General features: G+C 35.4%; 1 protein-coding gene across 8 annotated transcripts in view; it reads left to right on the plus strand.

The window, feature by feature from the left end:
* The window catches only part of NEK1 (NIMA related kinase 1), a 225,673-nt gene that overhangs the window by 148,514 nt on the left and 54,813 nt on the right, over positions 1 to 22,346 (plus strand). For 7 of the 8 annotated variants that reach the window (XM_030312772.1, XM_030312764.1, XM_030312765.1 and 4 more), the window contains one exon: positions 10,695 to 10,847. The exons of the other annotated variant lie outside the window; for it this stretch is intronic. In XM_030312772.1, coding sequence (XP_030168632.1) covers positions 10,695 to 10,847 — 153 coding nt within the window. The remainder of the gene's footprint in view (positions 1 to 10,694; positions 10,848 to 22,346) is intronic. 8 annotated transcript variants of the gene reach the window in all.

Genomic DNA, 22,346 nt, shown 5'->3' on the forward strand with positions numbered 1-22,346 from the left:
TACTTGGGATATAGAATCACGGTAACCTTAGAGACCTGAAAATTATGCTAATTAGAAGGGCAAAATTTTTAAATCTAATTGATTTTGTTGCACTTAGAATAAAAATCTGAAGCCCTTTTCATAATTTATAAGGCTCTCCTGTGGTTCCCTCTGTATCCTCACTCTGTCCATTTTTTTTCTACCTATACTCACTTCTTACTTTTCACTTCTTAAAACACGCCAAACTCTTTCTTTTTCACAATCCTCTTCCCCTTGTCTCTCTTCTAAGTTCTTTGCGTGACTGCCTCTTTCTTTTTCTTTTTTTTTTTCTGTCCCTGTTGTTCAACTTTCACCCCATTTCTGAAGTCCTCTTTATAGCAGAGCTCCTCAAAGCATTGCCTTTTTACAACTCCAGTTCCTTTTTTTCCATTCTCCCTGAACTTTCCCTCTCTACTGCATGCATCAAAACCCTTCTAAGTGTTTCCAAAGATGCTCATGTTGGTAGTTAGCTATCCTTATTTTATGTACCTGCAGCATTTGATGTACTGGATTATTGTCCACTCTCTCTATCCCATTTGTTCAATTTTCAGCACTCTATTAAAAGTAGACCTCTTCTAAGATTATTTTCTAAATCATAGAATATTATTATTTTTAAGGAAATAATTACATGCTGTAATTATCTTCTTCATTTGTTTAATATATTTTACCTATGTTCCTTTTTGTAATATAAACTTTTAAAATAAGTTTGTCTGACTTGTATTGCATGTTTTATGTTTCCTATCATGTAGCACAGACTTTATGAATGAAGAGTGGTCATTAATTACATATATATGATGTTAAACACAACTGATGTTGTGAGATCTCTCAGGTGATGAGGCTATAAATAATTTAGAGCACTTCTGAGGCAATAAACTATCACCAGTATGACAGGATGAGATAGAGGCAAAGGTAGAGGAATGCAAGCAAGTCTTATACACGATAAAAGAAATCTCTGCCATGTTTTCTTAAAAAGTAGGAAAAAAGGTCATATGCAGACCATACAACAATTGAGTAATCTTGAATGATCAGATAGCCCTATCTCAGAAAAATATATGAGGACATATGAGATACCTTATTACCTTATTAAAAGCACTTTTATATGGAAAATAGCATGAGATTGAGAATACTGTAACATAAATAATACTTTGTCTCATGAGTTCAAAAATCATGTTTAACTTGAGTAGGCAAAGTATTTAATGTGGTAAGTTTTTACATAGTATAAACAGTGTATAAAATTATTCTTCACCTCAACATATACTCCATTTCCATCCCTGTTACCAGGTAACCACAGATACAGTTTATTGTTTATCCCTCTGAGCTCCTTCATATGTGCATGTGTGTGGGTGAGCGTTGTGTGTGTGTGTGTGTGTGTGTGTGTGTAGACACATATATACATACATACATACATACATACATACATACATACTATATCTTCTTTACCTGTTCATCAGTCGATGGACATTTGGGCTCTTTCCATAATTTGGTTCTTGTTGATAGTGCTGCTATAAACATTGGGGGGCATGTGCCCCTTCAAATCAGCACTTTTGTATCCTTTGGATAAAGTAGTAGTGCTATTGCTGGGTTGTAGAGCAGTTCTATTTGTAATTTTTTGAGGAAATTCCATATTGTTTTCCAGAGTGACTATACCAGTTTGCATTGCCATCAGCAGTGGTAGAGAATCTTAAGCAGGCTCCATGTGGAACCCGCTGTAAGGCTCAATCTCACAACCATGAGATCATGACCTGAGCCAGAAGGAATCGGATGCTTAACTGACTGAGCCACCCAGGCACCCCTATTTTTTGATGCAATTTAAAGTTCATTGCAGATATTGGTACACTTTGTCCTAAGTACTTCATAACATACATATCATTAAACAGAGTTCAATATTTTTTTTAGAAGTTTGTTTCTTTTTAATGTTAAATTTAAATACAGTGAAATGCAAATATTTTAAATGAACATTTGCTGAGTTTTAACACAAGCCTATATCTATGTAACCCAAACCTCTAGAACATCACCATCTTCCCAAACAAAAAGTTTCATACCTCTTCCTGGTCAGTTTCTGCTTCTAGCAGAAGTCCCAGAGGAGAATTTTTCTGAATTTTTTCTTAGATTAATTTTCTTTATTCTAAATATATATATTCTTTATTATATATATATATATATAATTATTATTATTATTATTTTTATTTATTTTTTTTTTTTTGAGAAAGAGAGAGACAGAGTGTTAGCAGGGGAGGGGCAGAGACAGAGGGAGACACAGAATCTGAAGCAGGCTCCAGGCTCTGAGCTGTCAGCACAGAGCCTGATGCAGCGCTTGAACCCATAAAATGTGAGTTCATGACCTGAACCAAAATCAGACACTCAACCAACTAAGCCACTGAGGCGCCCCTAACTTTCTCTATTCTAGAGTTTCATTTACACACTGTAACGGTTTGTATTCTTTTGTGTTTAGCTTGTTAAATTCAGCATAATGCTTTTTGAGATTAATCTGCATTGTGATTATCAATAGTTCAGTTTTTAGAAAATTATTTTTTTTTAATTTACTTTGTTATTAATAAAGTCACTTTTACTTTTTTTTACTCAATGTTAGCTGGTATATCTTTATCCAGTCCCCCCTTCCCCTTTTAGTCTTTTTGTGTCTATATATCTAAAGTAGGTTTCTTGCAGCCAGCATGTTGTTAGGTTTGCTTTTTAAATCCATTCTTAAAATCTTTAACTCGGTTGTTCAGACCATTTATACTCAATGTGGATGTTAAGATGGTTGGATCTAAAAATCACATTTTGCCATTTGTTTTTTTGTTTGTCTTATCCATTCTTTGTTTCCTTTGCCCTTTTGTTTTTCTTTTGGATTGAGTATTTTTATGATTTCATTTTATCTCTATTATTGTTCAGTTTACTGTTATTTTAGTGTTTGCTTTAGACATTATAGCACACATCTTTAAGTTACAGTCTATCTTCCAGAGATTGATTACATTTCTCATATAGCATAAGAACCTTCCAACAGTATACTTAGATTTGTTTCCTCCCAGTCTTTATGCTGTGTCTTTGTTTGTTTACCTTATGTGATAAACCCCACAATACATTATGGTCATTTATCCTTGAAGGAATTTTAAATAATAATAGAAACAGTCTTTTGTATCTACCCATGTAGTTACTGTTTCCAACAGTCTTCATAATATTTGTATAAATGAGATTTCCATGTGTTACCATTTTTCTTCTGCCTGAAGGACTTTAACCTTTCTTGTTATGTAGTCCTGCTGGTGATGATGAGTTCTTTCAGCTCTTGTATGTCTGTAAAAGTGTTTATTTTGCCTTTCTTTTGCAAAGATTTTTTTGGTGGGATAGAATTCTACCTTGATATTTTTTTTCTTTTAGTACTTCATGATTTTGCTCCAGTGTCATCCAGTTTGCATTTCTTGTGATGAGAATCTTCTATCATCCTTGTTATTCCTCTGTATGTAATATGTCTTTTTTCTCCTTGGTGTTTTTAGTTTTTTTCCCTAAGCCTTGGTTTTAGTAAATTTGATAATTATGTGCCTTGATGTCATTTTCTTCATGTTTCTTTTGCTTGGGTTTTGTTGAGCTTCTTGGATTTGTGAGTGATTTTCATCAAATTTGGATAATTTTGGCCATTATTTTTTCTAGTGTTTTTTTGTCTTTTCTAGAAGTTCATATGGAACTTGTTAATGTTTTCTTTTTCTCTAGTTTTTATCATTTGTCTCTGTAGTTTAATGAACATACAGAATTTATTTATGAAAATTATAAACATCCTCTCTACTGATTAGGTCATCTATAATTTTTAGGTTGATATTAATTGGTTGAAATTTTTTCCTCTTTATTAAAGGTTGAATTCTTTTGCTTCTGTGCATGGCTTGGTCATTTTTTGTTTGGTAGCTAAAGCATGAATTTTACCTAGATGGGTGGCTGTATATTTTTATATTCCTATAAATATTCTTGACTTTTGTTCTGGGATACAGTTCAGTTATGTATAAATAGATTGACCGTTTTAGGTTGTGGTTTTAATCTTTATTAGGTAGAACTAGAGCAATATCTATAGCTAATCTATCTCCTTTTACTGAGTCTGAAACCTTTCTGAATAATCTACCTGATGACTTGTGAATTAAGAAGACATTTTTTTCTGACTGGTGGGAAGAGGGACTATTTTTGACCCTGTTTGAACTGCAAGTATTATTCCCTATACTCCATTTGGATGATCTTTTCCCTCGACTACAGTAATTTACCATGTGTGTGCTAATTCCAGGGAGCTCTTTATAGTTCTGTGTTCTCTTTGTGTAGCTTTCTATTCCTTAGTACTCTATCCTTCCAACATGAGCCACTTTTGCCTCCTAGACTTACAATTCTGTTACCTCAGCTCAGACCATCAACTCCACCTGGTTTTCCCTTCCTGCATCAAAGGGAACAAAGTTCATATTGTTTCATGTGGACATTTCGTTTGTCCAATTTTGTTTATTACTTTCTCCATATTGTTTTGGCACCTCTGTCAAATAGCACATGGCTGTAGGTAATGGGCCTATTTATGGGTTTTCTACTTTATAACTATCCTTTTAAAAGTTAGTTCCCTACTGGGAATCATTTTTGCTTTCTAAAACTGATTATTACCTGCTAATTTGTAGATTCTTTCAAGGAACTAGTACATACAAATTTGTATCAACACTTTGTATTTGGTTACCATTAAAATTTAAATGAATTATATATACTGTAATATGTGAGATTGCATCTTGTCTATTAATGCTTTGAGCATTCTTACAAAAGGCTTCTAAGAATCAAACATCAATAGCTAATTTCCCATTTTTTTTCTCTGCTAAATTTTATTTAAAAAATTTTTAATGTTTATTTATTTTTGAGAGAGAGAGAGACAGAGTACAAGCAGGGGAGGAGCAGAGAGAGAGGGAGACAGAATCTGAAGCAGGCTCTAGGCTCTGAGCTGTCAGCACAGAGCCTGAAGGGGGGTTCAAACCTATGAACCATCAGATCATGACCTGAGCTGAAGTTGGATGCTTAACCAACTGAGCCACCCAGGTGCCCCTCTGTTTTTATTTTCCTTCAAACTATAGAGTTTAATTTGTAACTATTTTATTTACTTTTTTTTATTGAAACATAGTTGACATGAAATATATTACTTTCAGGTGTGCAGCATGGTGATTCAAATTTATATAAATTATGAAGTAACCACCAAGATCTATCTAGCTTACCATCTGTCACCATAAAAAGTTGTTACATATAATTGACTGTATTTTCTTTGCTATCCATTGTATCCCCTTGTTTTATTTATTTTATAACCAAAAGTTTGTACCTTTCAATCCCCTTCCCCTATTTTCCCTATCTTCCCTACTCCCTCCACTCTAGCAACCAGCAGATTATTCTCTGTATCCATGAGCCTGTTTCTGTTTTGCTTTATTCATTTGTTTAGTTTTTTGGATTCCACATATAAATGAAGTCATACAGTATTTGTTTTTCTTTCTCTGACTTACTTCATTTAGCATAATACCCTCTGTGTGCATCCATGTTGTTGGAAATGGCAAGATTTCATTCTTTTTTTGTGGCTGAGTAATTTCCTTTGTGTGTGTGTGTGTGTGTGTGTGTGTGTGTGTGTGTGTGTGTGTGTATATATATATATATATATATATATATATATATATAGTTGATCCTGAACAATTCAGGTGTTAGGGGCCCTGACCACCCCTGTGTGGTCTGAAATCTGCATATTACTTTTGATTCCCCAGACATTTAACTGCTAATAGCCTACTGTTGACTGGAAGCCTTACCAATAGCATAAGTAGTTGATTAACACATATTTTGTGTTTATATGTTTTAGGTAATGAATTCTTACAGTAAAGTAAGCTAGAGAAAAGACAATGTTATTTGAAAAATCATAAAGAATGGAAAACATACCTACAGTACTATACTGCATTTATTGAAAAAAAAAATCAACACATAAGTGGACCCAAGGCTGTTCAAACCTGTGTTGTTCAAGGGTCAAATGTATACCACATCCTCTTTACCCATTCATCTATTGGTGGACACTTAGGTTTCCTCCATATCTTGGCTATTACAAATAATGCTCCAGTGAACATAAGGATGCATAATATTAATTTTGGGCTTTGTTTGTTCTTAGTAGCTCCTTTAGGTGTAGGATTAGATTGTTTATGTGAGATTTTTCTTGTTTCTTGAGATGGGCTTGCATCACTATAAACTTCCTTCTTAGAATTGTCTTTGCTGTATCCCATAGATTTTGGAGCATTGTATTTTTATTTTCTTTTGTCTCAAGGTATTTTTTGATTTCCTCTTTGATTTCTTCTTTGACCCATTGGTTTTGTTAGCCTTCACATATTTGTGTTTTACAGTTTTCTTCAGTTTTAGTTTCATACTCTTTTGTTGTGTTTTGTAAAAGATGCTTGATATCTCAGTTTTCTTAAATTAATTGAGATTTGTTTTGTGACTTAATATGTAATCTGTCATGGCGAATGTCCCACGTACACTTGAAAAGAATGTCTATTCTGCTATTTTTGGGTGTAATGTTTTGTATATACCTGTTAAATCCATCATGATCTATTCATCAATGTAAATGAAATATTAAAGTCCTCTACTATTATTGTATTACCATCAGTTTCTCTCTTTATGTTTGTTAATATTTGCTTTATGTATTTAGGTGCCCCTATGTTGGATGCATTGATATTTATAGATGTTCTGTCCTCTTGTTTGATGTATGTATTCATTGTGTAGTGCCCTTCATTGTCTCTTGTTACAGTCTTTCTTTTAAAATCTATTTTTTCTGGGACACCTGGGTGGCTCAGTTGGTTGAGTGTCTGACTTCGGCTCAGGTCATGATCTTGCAATCTTTGAGTACGGGCCCCACATTGGGCTCTGTGCTGACAGCTCAGAGCCTGGAGCCTGCTTCCGATTCTGTGTTTCCCTCGCTCTCTGCCCCTCCCCCATTCATGCTCTGTCTCTCTCTGTCTCAAAAATAAATAAACTTAAATATATTTCTCCTGCTGTAAGTATTGCTACCTCAACTTTCTTTATGTTTCCATTTGCATAGAATAGCTTATTCTAACCCTTCACTTTTAGTCTGTGTGTGTCTTTAGATCTGAAGTGAGTCTCTTGTAGGCAACATATATATGGCCTTTTTTAAAAAAATCTATTCAGAGTTAAAAACTGAGAACAAACTGAGGGTTGATGGGGGGTGGGAGGGAGGGGAGGGTGGGTGATGGGTATTGAGGAGGGCACCTTTTGGAATGAGCACTGGGTGTTGTATGGAAACCAATTTGACAATAAATTTCATATATTAAAAAAAAAAATAATAAAAAAAATAAAATCTATTCAGGGACCCTATGTCTTTTGATTGAAGCATTTAGTTTATTTACATAAACCTTCACTTATACATGTAAATAAAGGTATTTGGTATGTGGTTACCATAAGGTTCACATATAACATCCTATGTATCTAGTGGTCTGTTTTAAGTTGAAGGCCATTTAAGTTCAAGCACTTTCTTTTTATTTAAAAAAAAATTTTTTAATGTTTATTTATTTTTGAGAGAGACTGAGACAGAATGCGAGTGGGGCAGGGGCAGAGAAAGAGGGAGACACAGGATCCAAAGCAGGCTCTGAGCTCCGAACTGTCAGCACAGAGCCCAATGCGAGGCTTGAACTCATGAGCTGTGAGGTCATGACCTGAGCCGAAGTCAGGTACCCAACCGACTGAGCCACCCAGGCGCCCCCTAAGTTCAAGCACTTTCTAAAAGCACTACATTTTTACCATCCCCCAAACATTTTATGTTTTTGATATCATGTTTTACATCTTACTATTTTGTGTATCTCTTGACTAATTATTGTAGGCCTAGATGATTTTAATATTTTTATCTTGTTATCTTGTAATATTTTCATCATGTTAGATGTGAGGGCAGTTGATCCACAGCTTTGGTTTTATGCTTACTTTTACCAGTAAGATTTTTTCATTCTTAATTTTCTCATTTTTGGTTTTGATCTTTTCTTTTTTTGTTTAATGAAATCCTTTCAACATTTCTTGGAGGGCCAGTTTGGTATTGATGAACTCCTTTAGTTTTTGCTTGTCTGGGAAACTTGGTTATGCCTGGCCCTCAGTGTGTCTTGTTGTGATATCTGGCTGCAACTGTTGTAGGTGTTTTAGTGTTTGGGACTAGCCCTCCCACCCCAGTGCCGGTTAACTTAGGAGGGGCTGTGGTGCTTGCTGAGGGTGCCCTCCAGGAGTGGTGGAACAACTCTGAGTGATAACTTTGCCAGATAGAGTATTCTTGTTTATAAGTTGTTGTTTTTTTTCCTTTCATTACTTGGAATACATCATGCCACACCCTTCTGGCCTGTCAACGTTCTGCTGAAAGCTGATAGGTTTTGGGGGTTCCTTGTAAGTAACTAGTTGTTTTTCTCTTGCTGCTTTTAAGACTCTTTTTTCTTTTTCTTTTGTTTTATTTATTTTTCTTTTTCTTTTTTCTTTTTCTTTTGTTTTAGTTATTTATTTTGAAGACAGAGTAAGTGCAAGCAGCGGAGGGGCAGAGAGAGAACCCCAAGCAGCCCAGAGGCTGATGCAGGGCTCAATCCCGTGAACTGTGAGGTCATGACCTGAGCCGAAATCAAGAGTCAGACACTCAACTGGCTAAGCCACCCAGGCACCCCAAGACTCTCTATCTTTAACTGCTGATACTTTGATTGTAATGTTTTGGTGTGGGTCTCTTTGAGTTCATCTTATTTGGGACTCTGTGCTTACTGGACTTAGATGTATACTATCTTTGCCAGGTTAGGATATTTTCAGCCGTTGTTTCTTCAAATAAGTTTTCTATCCCTTTCTCTCTTTTCCTTCTTTGACCGTATAATGCTAATGTTAGTACACTTAATGTTGTCCCAAAGGTCCCTTAAACTATTCTCATTTTTAAAACTTCTTTTTTCTGATTATTGTTTTGAGTGAGTAATTTCCACTACCCTGCCTTCCAGATTATTGATTCTTTCTTTTGCATCATCTGATCTGCTGTTGATTCCCTCTAGTGTATTTTTCATATCAGTTATTGTATTCTTTAGCTCTGATTGGTTATTGTTTTATATGTTCTATCTCTTTGTTGAAGTTCTCATTCTGTTCTCTTCTTCTGAGTTTAGTAAGCATCTTTATGACCATTACTACTTTGGACTCTTTATCTGGTGGACTGCTTTTCTCCATTTTGTTTAGTTCTTTTTCTAAGGTTTTGTCTTATTCTTTTACTTGGAACATATTTCTCTGTCTTCTCATTTTGCCTCACTGTGTTTCTGTGTATTAGGTAGATCAGTTATGTCTTCAAGTCTTGAAGGAGTGGCTTTATGCCGAAGGGGCCTACTAGTCACCTAAGCCAGGTTCTCATGAGTGGGCTGCCTGAACCGTCCTGTTGTGGCTGGGTCAACATTTTGCAGACTTGCTGGTGTACACAGCTGCCTGTGAGGTCTGACTTTCACTACTACAGGTGTACTGTTGAATGAGGCTGGCCCTCAGTGTGGCTTGTTGTGATAGCTGGCTGCAACTTTTGTAGGTGTTTTAGTATTTGGGACTAGCCCCCCCCCCCCAACCAGGTTAACTTAGGAAGGGCTCTGGTGCTGGCTGAGGGTCCCCTCCAGGAGTGGTGGAACAGAGAATTGCTTGGAAAGGGCTCCTGACCAACCTATGCTGCTTGCAGGGTATACTAAGGTAGGGACTCTGGGCCCGGGTGGGCATGTTGGGTAGGGCAAGTCCCCAGGGGAATGCCAGGGTGGAGCTAGTGGTGCTAGCACAGTAGGTGGAAAGTGTCAGAAATGGCACCCACCGGAGCTGGGTCAGCTAGGTAGAAAGAGGATAAGAAAAACTATACCCCAGCACTTTCATCCCTGGAAAACTTTCCAAAAGAGCCCTGCCCTTTGGGCACATATCTGAAGTTAGTGGATTTCCTTCAGGGAGTTTTCAAACTGCTACACTGTCCTGGGACTTAGAGTCAGTGGCATTGTGCATACTCCCTTTAAGAGTGGAGTTGCAGTTTCCTGCTGCTCTCTAGCTCTCCCAAACATAAGCAAGCCGCCTTGGTTTTCAAAGCCATACATTATGGGTGCTTGTCTTTCTGGTACAGATCCCCTGGGGTCTGGAACCTCATGTGGAACTCAGACCCCTTAGTCCCCAGGGAGGGCCTCTGCAGCTGTGATATCACTCACTGTGGGTCACCATGCCAGGGATGCGAGTCCTGACTAAATTGCATCTCCACCCCTCTGCCCATCTCAATTGTCTCTTTCTTTGTATTTTTAGTTCTTTGTGATCTGTTCAGCTAGTCTTCAGTTCATTCTCAGAGATAGTTGTTCTACATGTAGTTATAGATTTTGGTGTGTCCCTAAGAGGAGATGAGTTCTTGATCTTCCCATTCTGCCATCTTGATCCTGCCCCCCTTAAGTATTTTAAAAGTATTTTAGTAGATCTATAGTTTTATTACTACTGTTAGTAATACCACTCATCATCCATTCTTTCTGTTCATCATTCATTCTCTGAAAGTCTTTTAAAGTATCAGCTTACGTTCCTTGTGATACAACCTTTTTTCCCTTTGATGTGTGCAGTTGGATAGATCTTAAATCTGCCTTATAAAACAGTAATAGTGTTATGTTCTATCAGTGAGATTTGTTTTTTTGTGTCTTTTCTTATAGAACATACAGTGGGAGAGGTTATCAAATTAGATCCTGGTGGGTCTCCAAGAAAAGTCTGGGGGAGAAGCCCTACAGATTCAGTTCTGAAGATACTTGGAGAAGCTGAACTACAGCTTCAGACAGGACTACTAGAAAACACAACCGTTAGACATGGTAAGCAGAAACAGATTGTTTTTCCATACTAGAAGTAACGTTATTAAGAATTAAATTGTATTTTTAAAGATATATCTATTTTAAGTGAATTGTTTATAATAGGTTATCTTTTTGTTCTAGTTAGATGGACATTAGTCGTATTTTCTGAAGAGTTGTCTCAACATTATAGTCTTGAATTTTGACCTGACATAACCTGGATGGGATCTTAAAAGAAAAGGAAAAGGAAATGTTCATAGGGTGAGCCAGAAAAGTAGAACAGTCAAAATGTTGTTTTACATGAAGAGAGAGATAGGAACAATGCATGTGGATTCTGGAATTAGGTTGAATAAAGATATCTGTAGTAGTTATGACAACATTATTTTAGGACTGGGGAGGGTGAATTGTGAGGCAAGAGGAAAACACTTATGTTCCATGAGTATTGTGCATCTTGGTATTACAGCTATGCATATGAAGAGTGTCCATGTATAAAACAGGTGTTTTCACATTTAAAAGCTTATTCAAATGAGAGGCTGAATATGGTTTTTCTTTTTTCAGAATCTGTGTCTAGACATGAATGTATGTCACTATTGTGTTCTCTCTCAATCTATCTCTTTTTTCCCTGTCTCTCCTTAAGTTTGTCTCTGACAACTTTGTGCATACTTTTATCCTTGCCTTTTTCATGCAATATCATCATTTACTTTTTTTCATTTGTGTCTGTCCTCTGAGAGCAAGGATGATCTTTTTACTCTTTGTAGCTTTCCTGCCTAACACATAGTAGTAGGAACAGCTAATTAGTGTTCCATAAATAGTTGGTAAATTGAAGTTAAAAAAAAAGTAAGACAAATCATAAATGACTTTTCAGTTCCAGTTCTCTGAAGATGGATTGAGTATGGAGAATATTGAATTTAGAGAATTATTTGAATTATAGTGATGCTCATATTTGAAACTGACAAAAAACAAAACAAAACATAGGTGGTAAAGTTATTCGAAGTGTGTATAAAGAAATTAGCCAGATGCTATTTTGCCAGTGAGATGAACCTATACACGTTATTAAAGTGTAAAAAGTAGATTATTTTCTTTTTAAGGGTGAATCACCTAGCCATTAATCATTCTAGCATTTTCTTTAATATTAAAAGAAAGAGCAATTTCAAGAGAGAAGTATATGCAATTACTTGTTTGAAAAAAGGGTATACAAACTGCATGTATTTGTAATTAATTTGTTCCCATTCTTGTATCTGAAAATTGTATAATTGTATGCCAGACACTAATCAAAAACAAAATGCTAGTAATTTAGTATTCTTTTTTTTTTTTTTTAATTTTTTTTTTCAACGTTTATTTATTTTTGGGACAGAGAGAGACAGAGCATGAACGGGGGAGGGGCAGAGAGAGAGGGAGACACAGGATCGGAAACAGGCTCCAGGCTCCGAGCCATCAGCCCAGAGCCCGACGCGGGGCTCGAACTCCCGGACCGCGAGATCGTGACCTGGCCGAAGTCGGACGCTCAACCGACTGAGCCACCCAGGTGCCCCTAGTAATTTAGTATTCTTACATGTTAGTCTGATCCTGTTGTCAGAATACCTCAGGCTTTATTAAGGGAAAAAAAAAGTCTCCAGGCCAAAATCTTTTCAAAAATAACGATAAAAATTTTATATTATTTTGTAAGCTAAAAATCCTTTATGTGTTTATATTAGAACCATTACTTTAAAAACATCAGATTCAGATTCTTTTTATGTAAGATCATTATTGCTTAAATGTGTGCAATTTGGTGTACAATAATACTTAGGTAATGTGGAAGCAGGTCTTCTCCATATTCAAATAATCCATCTTCGGAGAACTGGAACTGAAAAGTCATTTATGATTTGTCTTCCTTTTTTTTAACTTCAATTTACCAACTATTTATGGAACACTAATTAGCTGTTCCTACTACTATGTGTTAGGCAGGAAAGCTACAAAGAGTAAAAAGATCATCCTTACTCTCAGAGGACAGACACAAATGAAAAAAAATACATGATAATATTGCATGAAAAGGGCAAGGATAAAAGTAGGCACAAAGTAAAGAGGTAGTGCAGACATGTTTAAGTAACTAACCGTATCTTGGATAGTTAAAAAAAAGACTTCTCAGAGTTGTCCTCTGCCCTCTTTTTAATTTTTCCCTAATGCTCTGTGCTAGGATTTTAACACAAAGAAGTCACAGTTTCTTACCATTAGGAAATCCCATGTGGCAAAATCTTTGTTGGAAGTGTATGTGTAATGGTATGGAGCCACAGATTAGGAGGCTTTATGTTGTCAATATCGTATAGTTTCATTAAGTATGGTAAGGCCCTTTTGGGTTAGAGAAAGCCACAGAGAGAGGAAGTGATCTTGAGCTAGGCCAAAAAATAAAAAAAGAGCTCATTCGGTAAATAAGGGGGGGAAGAATGAAGTTCCATGCAATACACAATCCCAGTATATGCAAGGACAAAAAAAGTTTATTTAATATGTGTGTGGGAGCACCTTCATGCTGTGGAAGGATAATGGGCTTTGGTTCCAATTCTGGTTCCAATCACTTGCCCCGCAGCCATGGGCAAGTTGCTCTGACTTTGACATTCAATTTCTCTATGTGTAGAATGGAAACACTGTTATTAAGGATTGTTTTGTGGATTTAATGACAAACATAAAGGACCTGCAGTGTTCTCTAGGCTCCCAATCTTTATGTAAGTGTCTCATCAATATGATTGTCTTAAGCCCTTTTTGTAATAGAAGGCATGTGAACAATATGAGAGATTTTGTATGTTCATAGCAGTTTAAGATTTTATTCTTGAAAGTCAGTTTGGCTGAATGTAAATCTTTGGTTTATATTTCCATTCCTTGAATTTCTTTACTATATGAAACTCCATTGTTTTCTGCCATAAAGCAAAGCTATCAAGAATCTGATGACAATCTTATTTTCTCTTATAAATGATTTGGTCATTTTGCTTGGATACTCAAAGGATATCTTTCTTTTTCCTTAAAGTCCAGTAGTTTTTAAAAAATACATTTGGTGTTATCATTATTTTCCAGTAGGTTCTGTGTTTTTTTTTTTTTTTTTTTTTTTTTTTTTTTTTTTTTTAAAATTTTTTTTTTCAACGTTTATTTTATTTTTGGGACAGAGAGAGACAGAGCATGAATGGGGGAGGGGCAGAGAGAGAGGGAGACACAGAATCAGAAACAGGCTCCAGGCTCTGAGCCATCAGCCCAGAGCCTGACGCGGGGCTCGAACTCACGGACCGCGAGATCGTGACCTGGCTGAAGTCGGACGCTTAACCGACTGCGCCACCCAGGCGCCCCAGGTTCTGTGTTTTTTTAATAGTTACTTTTGTTTTAGAGTAATTTGGGGTTCATGGCAATATTGAATAGAAAGTACAGTTTCAGTATATCCCCTTCTTTGACCTATGCATGGCCTTTCCAACCAACAACATCCTCTCTCCAGAGTGGTGCATTTGTTAAAATTGACAAACCAGCATTGACACCTTATGATCACCCCAAATCCGTAGTATAAAGTCCACTCTTGGTTTTATACCATTCATGGATTTTGACAAATATAAAGTGATACACATACACTATAATATCATACAAAATATTTTATTGCTCTAAAAAATCCCTGTGTTCTACCTATTTATTCCCCCCTCCTCTCAAACTCCTAGCAACCACTGGTCTTTATAGTGTCTCATTAGTTTTGCCTTTTCTAGAATGTCATGGCTGGAATCATACCATATGTAGCCTTTTCATACTGGCTTCTTTAGTAATAGGCATTGAAATTTTCTCCCTGTTTTTTCCTGGTATGATACCTTATTTCTTTTTAGTGCTAAATAATATTGCATTGTAGGGATATGCCACAGTTTGTTTATATAGGTTATTCAGTAGGTTATTCACCTATTGAAAGACATTTTGATTGATTGCAAGTTTTGGCAGTTATGAATAAAACTGCTATAAATATCTATGTGCAGGTTTCTATTAAGACAAAAGATTTTACTTCTTGAGTAAATACCAAGCAATGTGAATGCTGGTTCATGTGTTAACAGTTTGTTTAGTTTTACAGCACTCTGCCAAGCTGTCTTCCAAAGTGGCTGTACCATCTTGCACCCCCATGAGACACGAATGAGAGCTCTTATTGCTCCACCTCCTCAGCAGCATTTAGTGTGGTCGGTGATTTGGATTGTAGCCATTGTAGTAGACGTGTAGTGGTATCACATTGTTTTGATTTGCAATTCCCAAATGGCATGTGATGTGGCACATTTTTTCAGATGCCTGTTTGCCATCCATGTATGTCTTTGCTGAGGTGTCCGTTCAGATCTTTAGTCCATTTTTAAGTTGGGCTGTTTAGTGTTGTTTTTTTTTTAATTGTTGAGTTTTAAGAGTTCCTTGTATGTTTTGGTTAACAGGGTTTTAAGTCTTTATGTCTTGTGCGAATATTTTCATCCACTCTGTGGCTTGTCTTCTCATTTTCTTGACAGTGTCTTTTGTAGAGTTTTAAAAAGTTTTAAATTTTAGTGAAGTCCAGAGTCGCCTGAGTGGCTCAGTCAGTTGAACATCCAACTCATGATTTCAGCTCAAGTAATGATCTTACCATTCATGGGATTGAGCCTTGCATTGGGCTCTGTGCTGACAGTGCTGAGCCTGCTTGGGATTCTTCCCCCCGCCCTTTGCCACCCCCCTGACACACTTGCACATGCTTTTTCTCTCTAAATAAATAAATAAACATTTAGAAGAAAAATAAATTTTAGTGAAGTCCACCTTATTAATTCTCTTTTTCATGGATCGTGCCTTTGGTAGTGTATCTAAAATGTCATTGCCAAACTTGAAGTCATCTGGATTTTCTTCTCTGTTATCTTCTAAGGGTTTTATAATTTTGCATTTTACATTTAGGACTGTGATCAGTTTTGAGTTCATTTTTGTGAATAGTGTAAGGTCTGTATCTAGATACTTTTTGGGGGAGAGGGGAAATGGGATCTCCAGATGTTCCCGTGCCCTTTATTATAGAGTGTATCCCTTCTCCATTGAATTGCCTTTGCTTTTTCATTGAAGATCAGATGACTGTATTTATATGGATCTCTTTCTGAGCTATGTTGTATTTCATTTATCTATGCATTACCATACTGTCTTGATTACTGTAACTTTATACTGAGTCTTGGAGCTGGGTAGTATCATTCCTTGAACTATGTTCTCCTTCAATATCATGTTGGCTTCTCTGGATCTTTTGCCTCTCTACATAAACTTTTAGAATCATGTTGAATCAACTTTTAGATATCAGTGTTGATATCCGCAAAATAACTTTCTAGGATTTTGACTGGGATTGCATTGAATCCATAGATCAAAATGGGAAGGACTGACGTTGTGACAATATTCAGTCTTCCTATTCATGAACATGGAATATCCCTTTACTTAATTTTTCTTTGATTTTTTTTATGAGAATTTTATAGTTTTTTTCATTGTAGTGTATCTTTATAATATGTGGTTTCCAATCCTTCCCCCACCCCAATTTTAGGAAAGTGTTATTGAATTATAGTTTTTCTAGTTTTCTCTTCCTTAAGTCTATTTCAGGAACTTCTGTTTGTATTTTTGATATTTTTCATCTTTCTCTAATATCTGCCACTTTCTCTTAAATCCTTTCTATCACTTTTTTCAATTGAAATTTTTCTCTCCTGTTCTCCTTTTATATCTCTTACAACATTATGTGTTTTGTTTATATGATTTTGTGTTTATTCTAAGATATTTATTTTTAAGATTTTTTCTTTTTTTCCCCTAGTTTTTCTCTAACTCTATCAACTGCCTCATTTCTGATTACTTTCTCATTATAATTTATATTCTCTAATGTCTTCCATGATGTTCTTAATTTTACTAACAAATTTTTTACTATGTTATAATTTTAGTTTTTTGGTAGGTTTTAATTTTCTATAGCAGTGGTTCTCAAATGAGGGTGATTCTGCACACAGAAGACATTTGGCATTGTTGGGAGACATTTTTGGTTGTTAACTGGGAAGGGCACTATATATCTAGTGGGTAGAGGCCAAGGAAGCTGGTAAATCTTCTACAGTGCATACTATAACAGGTGCTTTCCAAAACAAATAATTATCTGATCCAGTAATGCCAAAGTTGGGAAACACCAGTCTTTGAGGACATTATTCTACTTCATACTCTTTTTTTTTTTCTGATAACTTGTACAGAATTCAACAATGATCCTCTGTTACTTATTTTTATGTGAAATTAGATTTATTAAACTTTTAGGCACATGAAATCAAAATAGCTTTTCTAACTTCATAGCCTATTAGGGCTTCCTTTTCGGTTATTTTCATGTAGTGTTTAAAAATTAAAGCCTAGGGGTTCCTGGGTGGCTCAGTTGGGTAAGTGTTCTGACTCTTGGTTTCAGCTCAAGTCATGATCTCACATTTTATGAGTTTGAGCCCCACATTGGACTCTGTGCTTACAGTTTGGAGCCTGCTTGGGATTCTCTCTCTCTCTCTCTCTCTCTCTCTCTCTCTCTCTCTCCCCCTCTCTCTCTCTCTCTCTCCCTTTCTCCCTTTCTTTGCCCCTTCTGCATGCTCTCTCTCTCTCAGAATAAATAAATAAATTTTAAAAATTAAAATAAAAATTATTGCCTTGTAGTTTCTGAGCTCTTCTGTCTTTGTTCCTTTCCCCCCACTTTTCTCTTTCCTTTGTTTCTCTTATACCTGCACAGATCAATTTGGATTCTCCTTCCAGCAATTTCTTCAGAGTCTGAGGCTTTGTTCTAGGAGGGAGCTTTAGTTGGTTAGTTTTCAGAATTCTTAGGACCCAGACTTCTCCCACCCTTTCTGACCTCCCCATTGACCCTTTCCATTTACTTGCAAATTAAAATCTGTAAAAATTATTCCCATTTCAGCTGCTTTTCTTAAAATGACCCATCATGCTTGCTTGTAAATACCTGCTGTCTCTTTTGGGGGTTCTTCTGACTTGGGGCCTGTTAAGTGCCTACTGTTTTCCTCTTTTGAACAGATGCTTTTACTGAGTCTGGAGGCTGTCAGTGATTTGTCCCCATTCATATGTACTTGGGGGTTTGTGAGGATACCTTGTCGCCTAGATTTGGTTTAGATGTTATTCATGGATATATGGTTTTGCTATCCTGATTTTTTCTGTTTTGTGCAGGAATTCGGGGAAATAAAACAAAACAGCATTCTTTGCTCTCTTCCCAGATTTCTGCATTTGTCTTTAAATACTTGATCCATGTATGATGTTGCTGTAAAACTTTTTCTCCCATTTGACTGTTCCTTCCTACAACCACTGCCAGGGAAAATAATTCATAAGAGATTCTCACTTATGATTTTCCCTTTTTGGTAAGGTGCTTGTAATGTTTGGGTATCAAGGTTTTTTCTGACCTTACAAAACAAGTTGGGGAATATTCCCTTTTTCCCTGTTTTCTGGAAAACTTTGTAAAAAATTATTACTTTTTCCTTGAGTATTTGGAAGAATTCAACTATGAAGCCATAAGACTGTGGAGTTATCTCTGTGAAAAGATTTCAATTATGGATTTAATTTATGTCGTAATTTCTTTTGAATATTTAGATTATTTGCAAATATTTTGCATTTAATTTGCTGACATTTTGGAGTCTTTCTAGTTATCTTTTTGTTATTGCTTTCTAGTTTCATTGCATTGTGATTACAGAACATCATACTGTGCATAATTTTCATCTTGAAGTTTTTGAGACTTGCTTTATCACCCAATGACAATCTGTTTTGATGTTTCATATATACTTGAAAAGTTATTCAGTATAGTTGTATGTATGTATGTTCTTTGTCAACTTGTTTATTTGTTATATGAAAGTCTTCTATATTTTTACTGATTATTTTCATCTGGTTGTTGTATCAGCTACTTAGAGAAGAATGTGAAAATCTCCAAGTGTATTTGTGGATTTGTTGTTTTCTCCTTTTAATTCTATACATTTTTGCTACTTGTTATTTAGTGCATATCAATTTAAATTGTTGCAGTGATTGTTTAGATTGTTGCATTATATTGTTTAGGTGATTGCATTGACTCTTTTATACATCTTCTGTTGTATTGACCATTTTTATTATTATGACTTCTCTTTTTATCTCTAGTAACATTACTTCTTTTAAAGTCTACCTCACGTTATATAGCTACAGCATTTTTTTGGTTAATGTTTGCTCATTATGTTTTTTCTGTATCTTCTTCTAATTTCTCTGATTCCTTATGTTTTTCTGTGTCTTGTATCTCAAATCCAGGCTGCCCATCTTTGTCTTTTAATCTTGATTGTTTAACTTATTCATGCATAATGTAATTACTGATATGGTTTGCTTTTTAGTCTGTGTAACAATCTCACAATGTTTTTTATATGTCTCATTTGTACTTTGTTTCTTTATTCTTGTATTTCATTTTTTATTCCCCTTTTTGGACTAACCAAACATTTCATTTTTCTCTTCTGTTTTTAATTATATATTTTTCATTTACTCTTTTGTTGTAATCCTAGATGACAAATTCTATCCTTAATTCTACCGTAATGCTAATTCACATGTACCTTAATTTAGCATTTATATTGTTTCTCAAACCATGTATGAGCCTTTTAACAATATCACTCTATTTATCCCTTCTAACCCTTTTGCTTATTGTCACCATATACTTTAATAATCTTATATAGCTCATAAAGCAATATTATTATGCTAAGAAATCAATATTCATTTACATTTACCCATGTTTTATTCTTTACAGGGTTCTTTATTCCTTCCTGAAGTTACACACTTCCATTTGATATCTTTTTCCTTTGAACTGCCTTTAGTATTTCCTGTAGTGCAGATATGCCCTGTATAAATTCTCTCAGCTTTTGTTTATCTGAAAAGATCTTTATTTCACCTCTATCTTTAAGGATCATTTTCAGTGTGTACTAAATGCTAAGTAGGTAAGGTTTTTTTGTTTCGTTAGTTGGTTTTGTTTTTTTTGTGGGGAGGGGGAGGGTGGGCAAGGGGATTGCTTTTGCTTTATTTTGTTCTTTGCATTTTAAAGATGTTAATATATTTTCTTTTGGCATCCATAAATATATGTCATTTGTGTGTCTTACTTTTGTTCCTTATTTTGTTCCTATGTTTTTCTTCAAGCTTTTTAAATATTATGTCTTTGATTTTCAACAGTTTTACCATGATATGTGTAGATGTAGTGTCCTTTGTTTTTAACATGCTTTGGGTTATTTCAATTTGGGGGAGACTGTATGCATTAGATCTTTCTATATTGCTTCTTCCCAATTCTTTTTCTTTTCCTTTTTGGACTTTAGTTACACAAATATTAGACCTTTTGAATTCATCATGTTTGTTATTGCTCTGTTCTGGTTTTACACATTTTCTTCCTTTTTGCTTTAGTATGAATACAGGTATACCTCTGAGATATTGTGGGTTCAATTCAAGACAACCACAGTAAAAGCAAATAACACAATAAAGCGAGTCTGATGAGTTTTTTGGTTTCCTGATGCATGTAGAAGTCATGTTTACACTATTCTATGGTCCATTAAGTGCATAATAGCATATTCTAGAAAAGCAATGTACATACCTTAATTTAATAGTGTTTTATTGCTAAAAAATGCTATCATCTGAGCTTTCAGTGAGGTATCACTGATCACAGATCACTGTAACAAATATAATAATAATGAAAAAGTTTGAAATATTGCCATTACCAAAATGCAGCAAAGACACAAAGTGAGCACTTGCTATTGGAAAAGTGGCGCTGACAGACTTGCTCATGCAGGGTTGCCATAAATCTTCCGTTTATAAGAAAATACAGTTATCTGCAAAGTGCAGTAAAACAAGCTATGCCAGTATTTCTACTGATCTGTCATTTCACTAAATCTGTCTTCTGTGTTCTCTAATCTTCTGCTGTCTTCTCAGTAAATCCAGTGAGTTTGTAATATCAGATATTGCATTTTTCTTTCTTTTTAAAATTTTTAATGTTTATTTATTTTTGAGAGATTGAGAGAGAGACCAATCCTGAGCAGGGGAGGGGCAGAGAGAGAGACACAGAATCCAAAGCAGTCTCCGGGCTCTGAGCTGTAAGCACAGAGCCGGTGTGGGACTTGAAGCCACGAACCACAAAATCATGCATGACCTGAGCTGAAGTCAGATGTTCAACCGACTGAGCCACCCAGTGCCCCATATATTGCATTTCTCAATGTTAGAATTTCCATTTAATATTCTTTTATAGATTTCAGTTCTCTGTTGAAAATACCCATAGATTTAGCCATTTGGCCCATTTCTTCCTCTGTTTTCTTGAACATATGCATAGGCTTATCATGTTGGTTTCTTTAGGATTATATTGAATATACACATTGGAGGAAATTGATATCTTTACTATATTCACTTTTCCAGTCCATGACTATTTATATCCTCCTATATATCTAAATCTTTTATTTCTCTCAACAGTAGGTTATAGTTTTCTCCAAAGAGGTATTTTATATATCTTGTTAGATAATTCCAAAAATTATATAATTTTTGATGCCATTGTTTTATTCATCTGTTTTGAAATTTTACTTTATAACTGTGGCTCATGTGTAAAAGCGGAAATATAATTTACTTTTGTATATGACTTTATATTCAGCAACTTTGCTTAAGTTCCTTCATTAATTCTAATAATGTATTGGTAGATTCTCTTGTTATTATTTTTGTAAACCCGTAATATTATGTTTTATTTGGGGCACCTAGGTGGATCAGTCGGTCACGTGTCCCAACTTGGTCTCAGGTCATGATCTTGTATGACCTCTTGAGTTTGAGCCCCACATTAGGCTCTGTGCTGACAGCTTGGAGCCGGGAGTCTGCTTCAGATTCTGTGTCTCCCTCTCTCTCTGCCCCTCCCCTGCTCATGTCTCTCTCTCTGAAAAGTAAATAAACATTTTAAAAAACAGTTATTTTATATTTTACAATTCTTACACTTCTTATGCTAAGACTTTCAATAGAATGCTGAATAGAGAAGTGCCATGTTCTTGACTCAAGGAGGTAAATATATCATATTAGCTCAAGTCTTTTATTTAAATATCCATTGTATTGGGGTACCTGGGTAACTCAGTTGGTTGAGCGTCTGACTTTGGCGAGGTCATGATCTTGTGGTTCGTGAGTTCGAGCCCCACGTCAGGCTCTGTGCTGACAGCTCAGAGCCTGGAGCCTGCTTCAGACTCTGTGTCTCCCTCTCTCTCTGCTCTTCCCCCACTCATTCTCTGTCTCTCAAAAAATGAATAAACATTAAAAAAATTAAAAAAATCCATTATAAGATTAAGGAATTCTCTTCTAGGCTTGTTTTATGAAGAGCATTAAACTTAAACTCTTTTTCTGAATCAATTGAGATGATTGATTTTTCTTCTTTATTATATTAACGTGGAAAACACCGTTGATTGTCAAACAGGTTTTGTCAGTATTAATCACTTTTTTTATTGTTACCAGTCTTATAAATGGATTTCATTGTAATTTTCTGATTGTAGTTAATTCCCTTGTCATATTCTTCTGGCCATTTTGATTTGCTTCTTTATAAATTGTATT

Source organism: Lynx canadensis, chromosome B1 (assembly GCF_007474595.2).
Source record: "Lynx canadensis isolate LIC74 chromosome B1, mLynCan4.pri.v2, whole genome shotgun sequence".
Lineage (NCBI taxonomy): Eukaryota > Metazoa > Chordata > Mammalia > Carnivora > Felidae > Lynx > Lynx canadensis.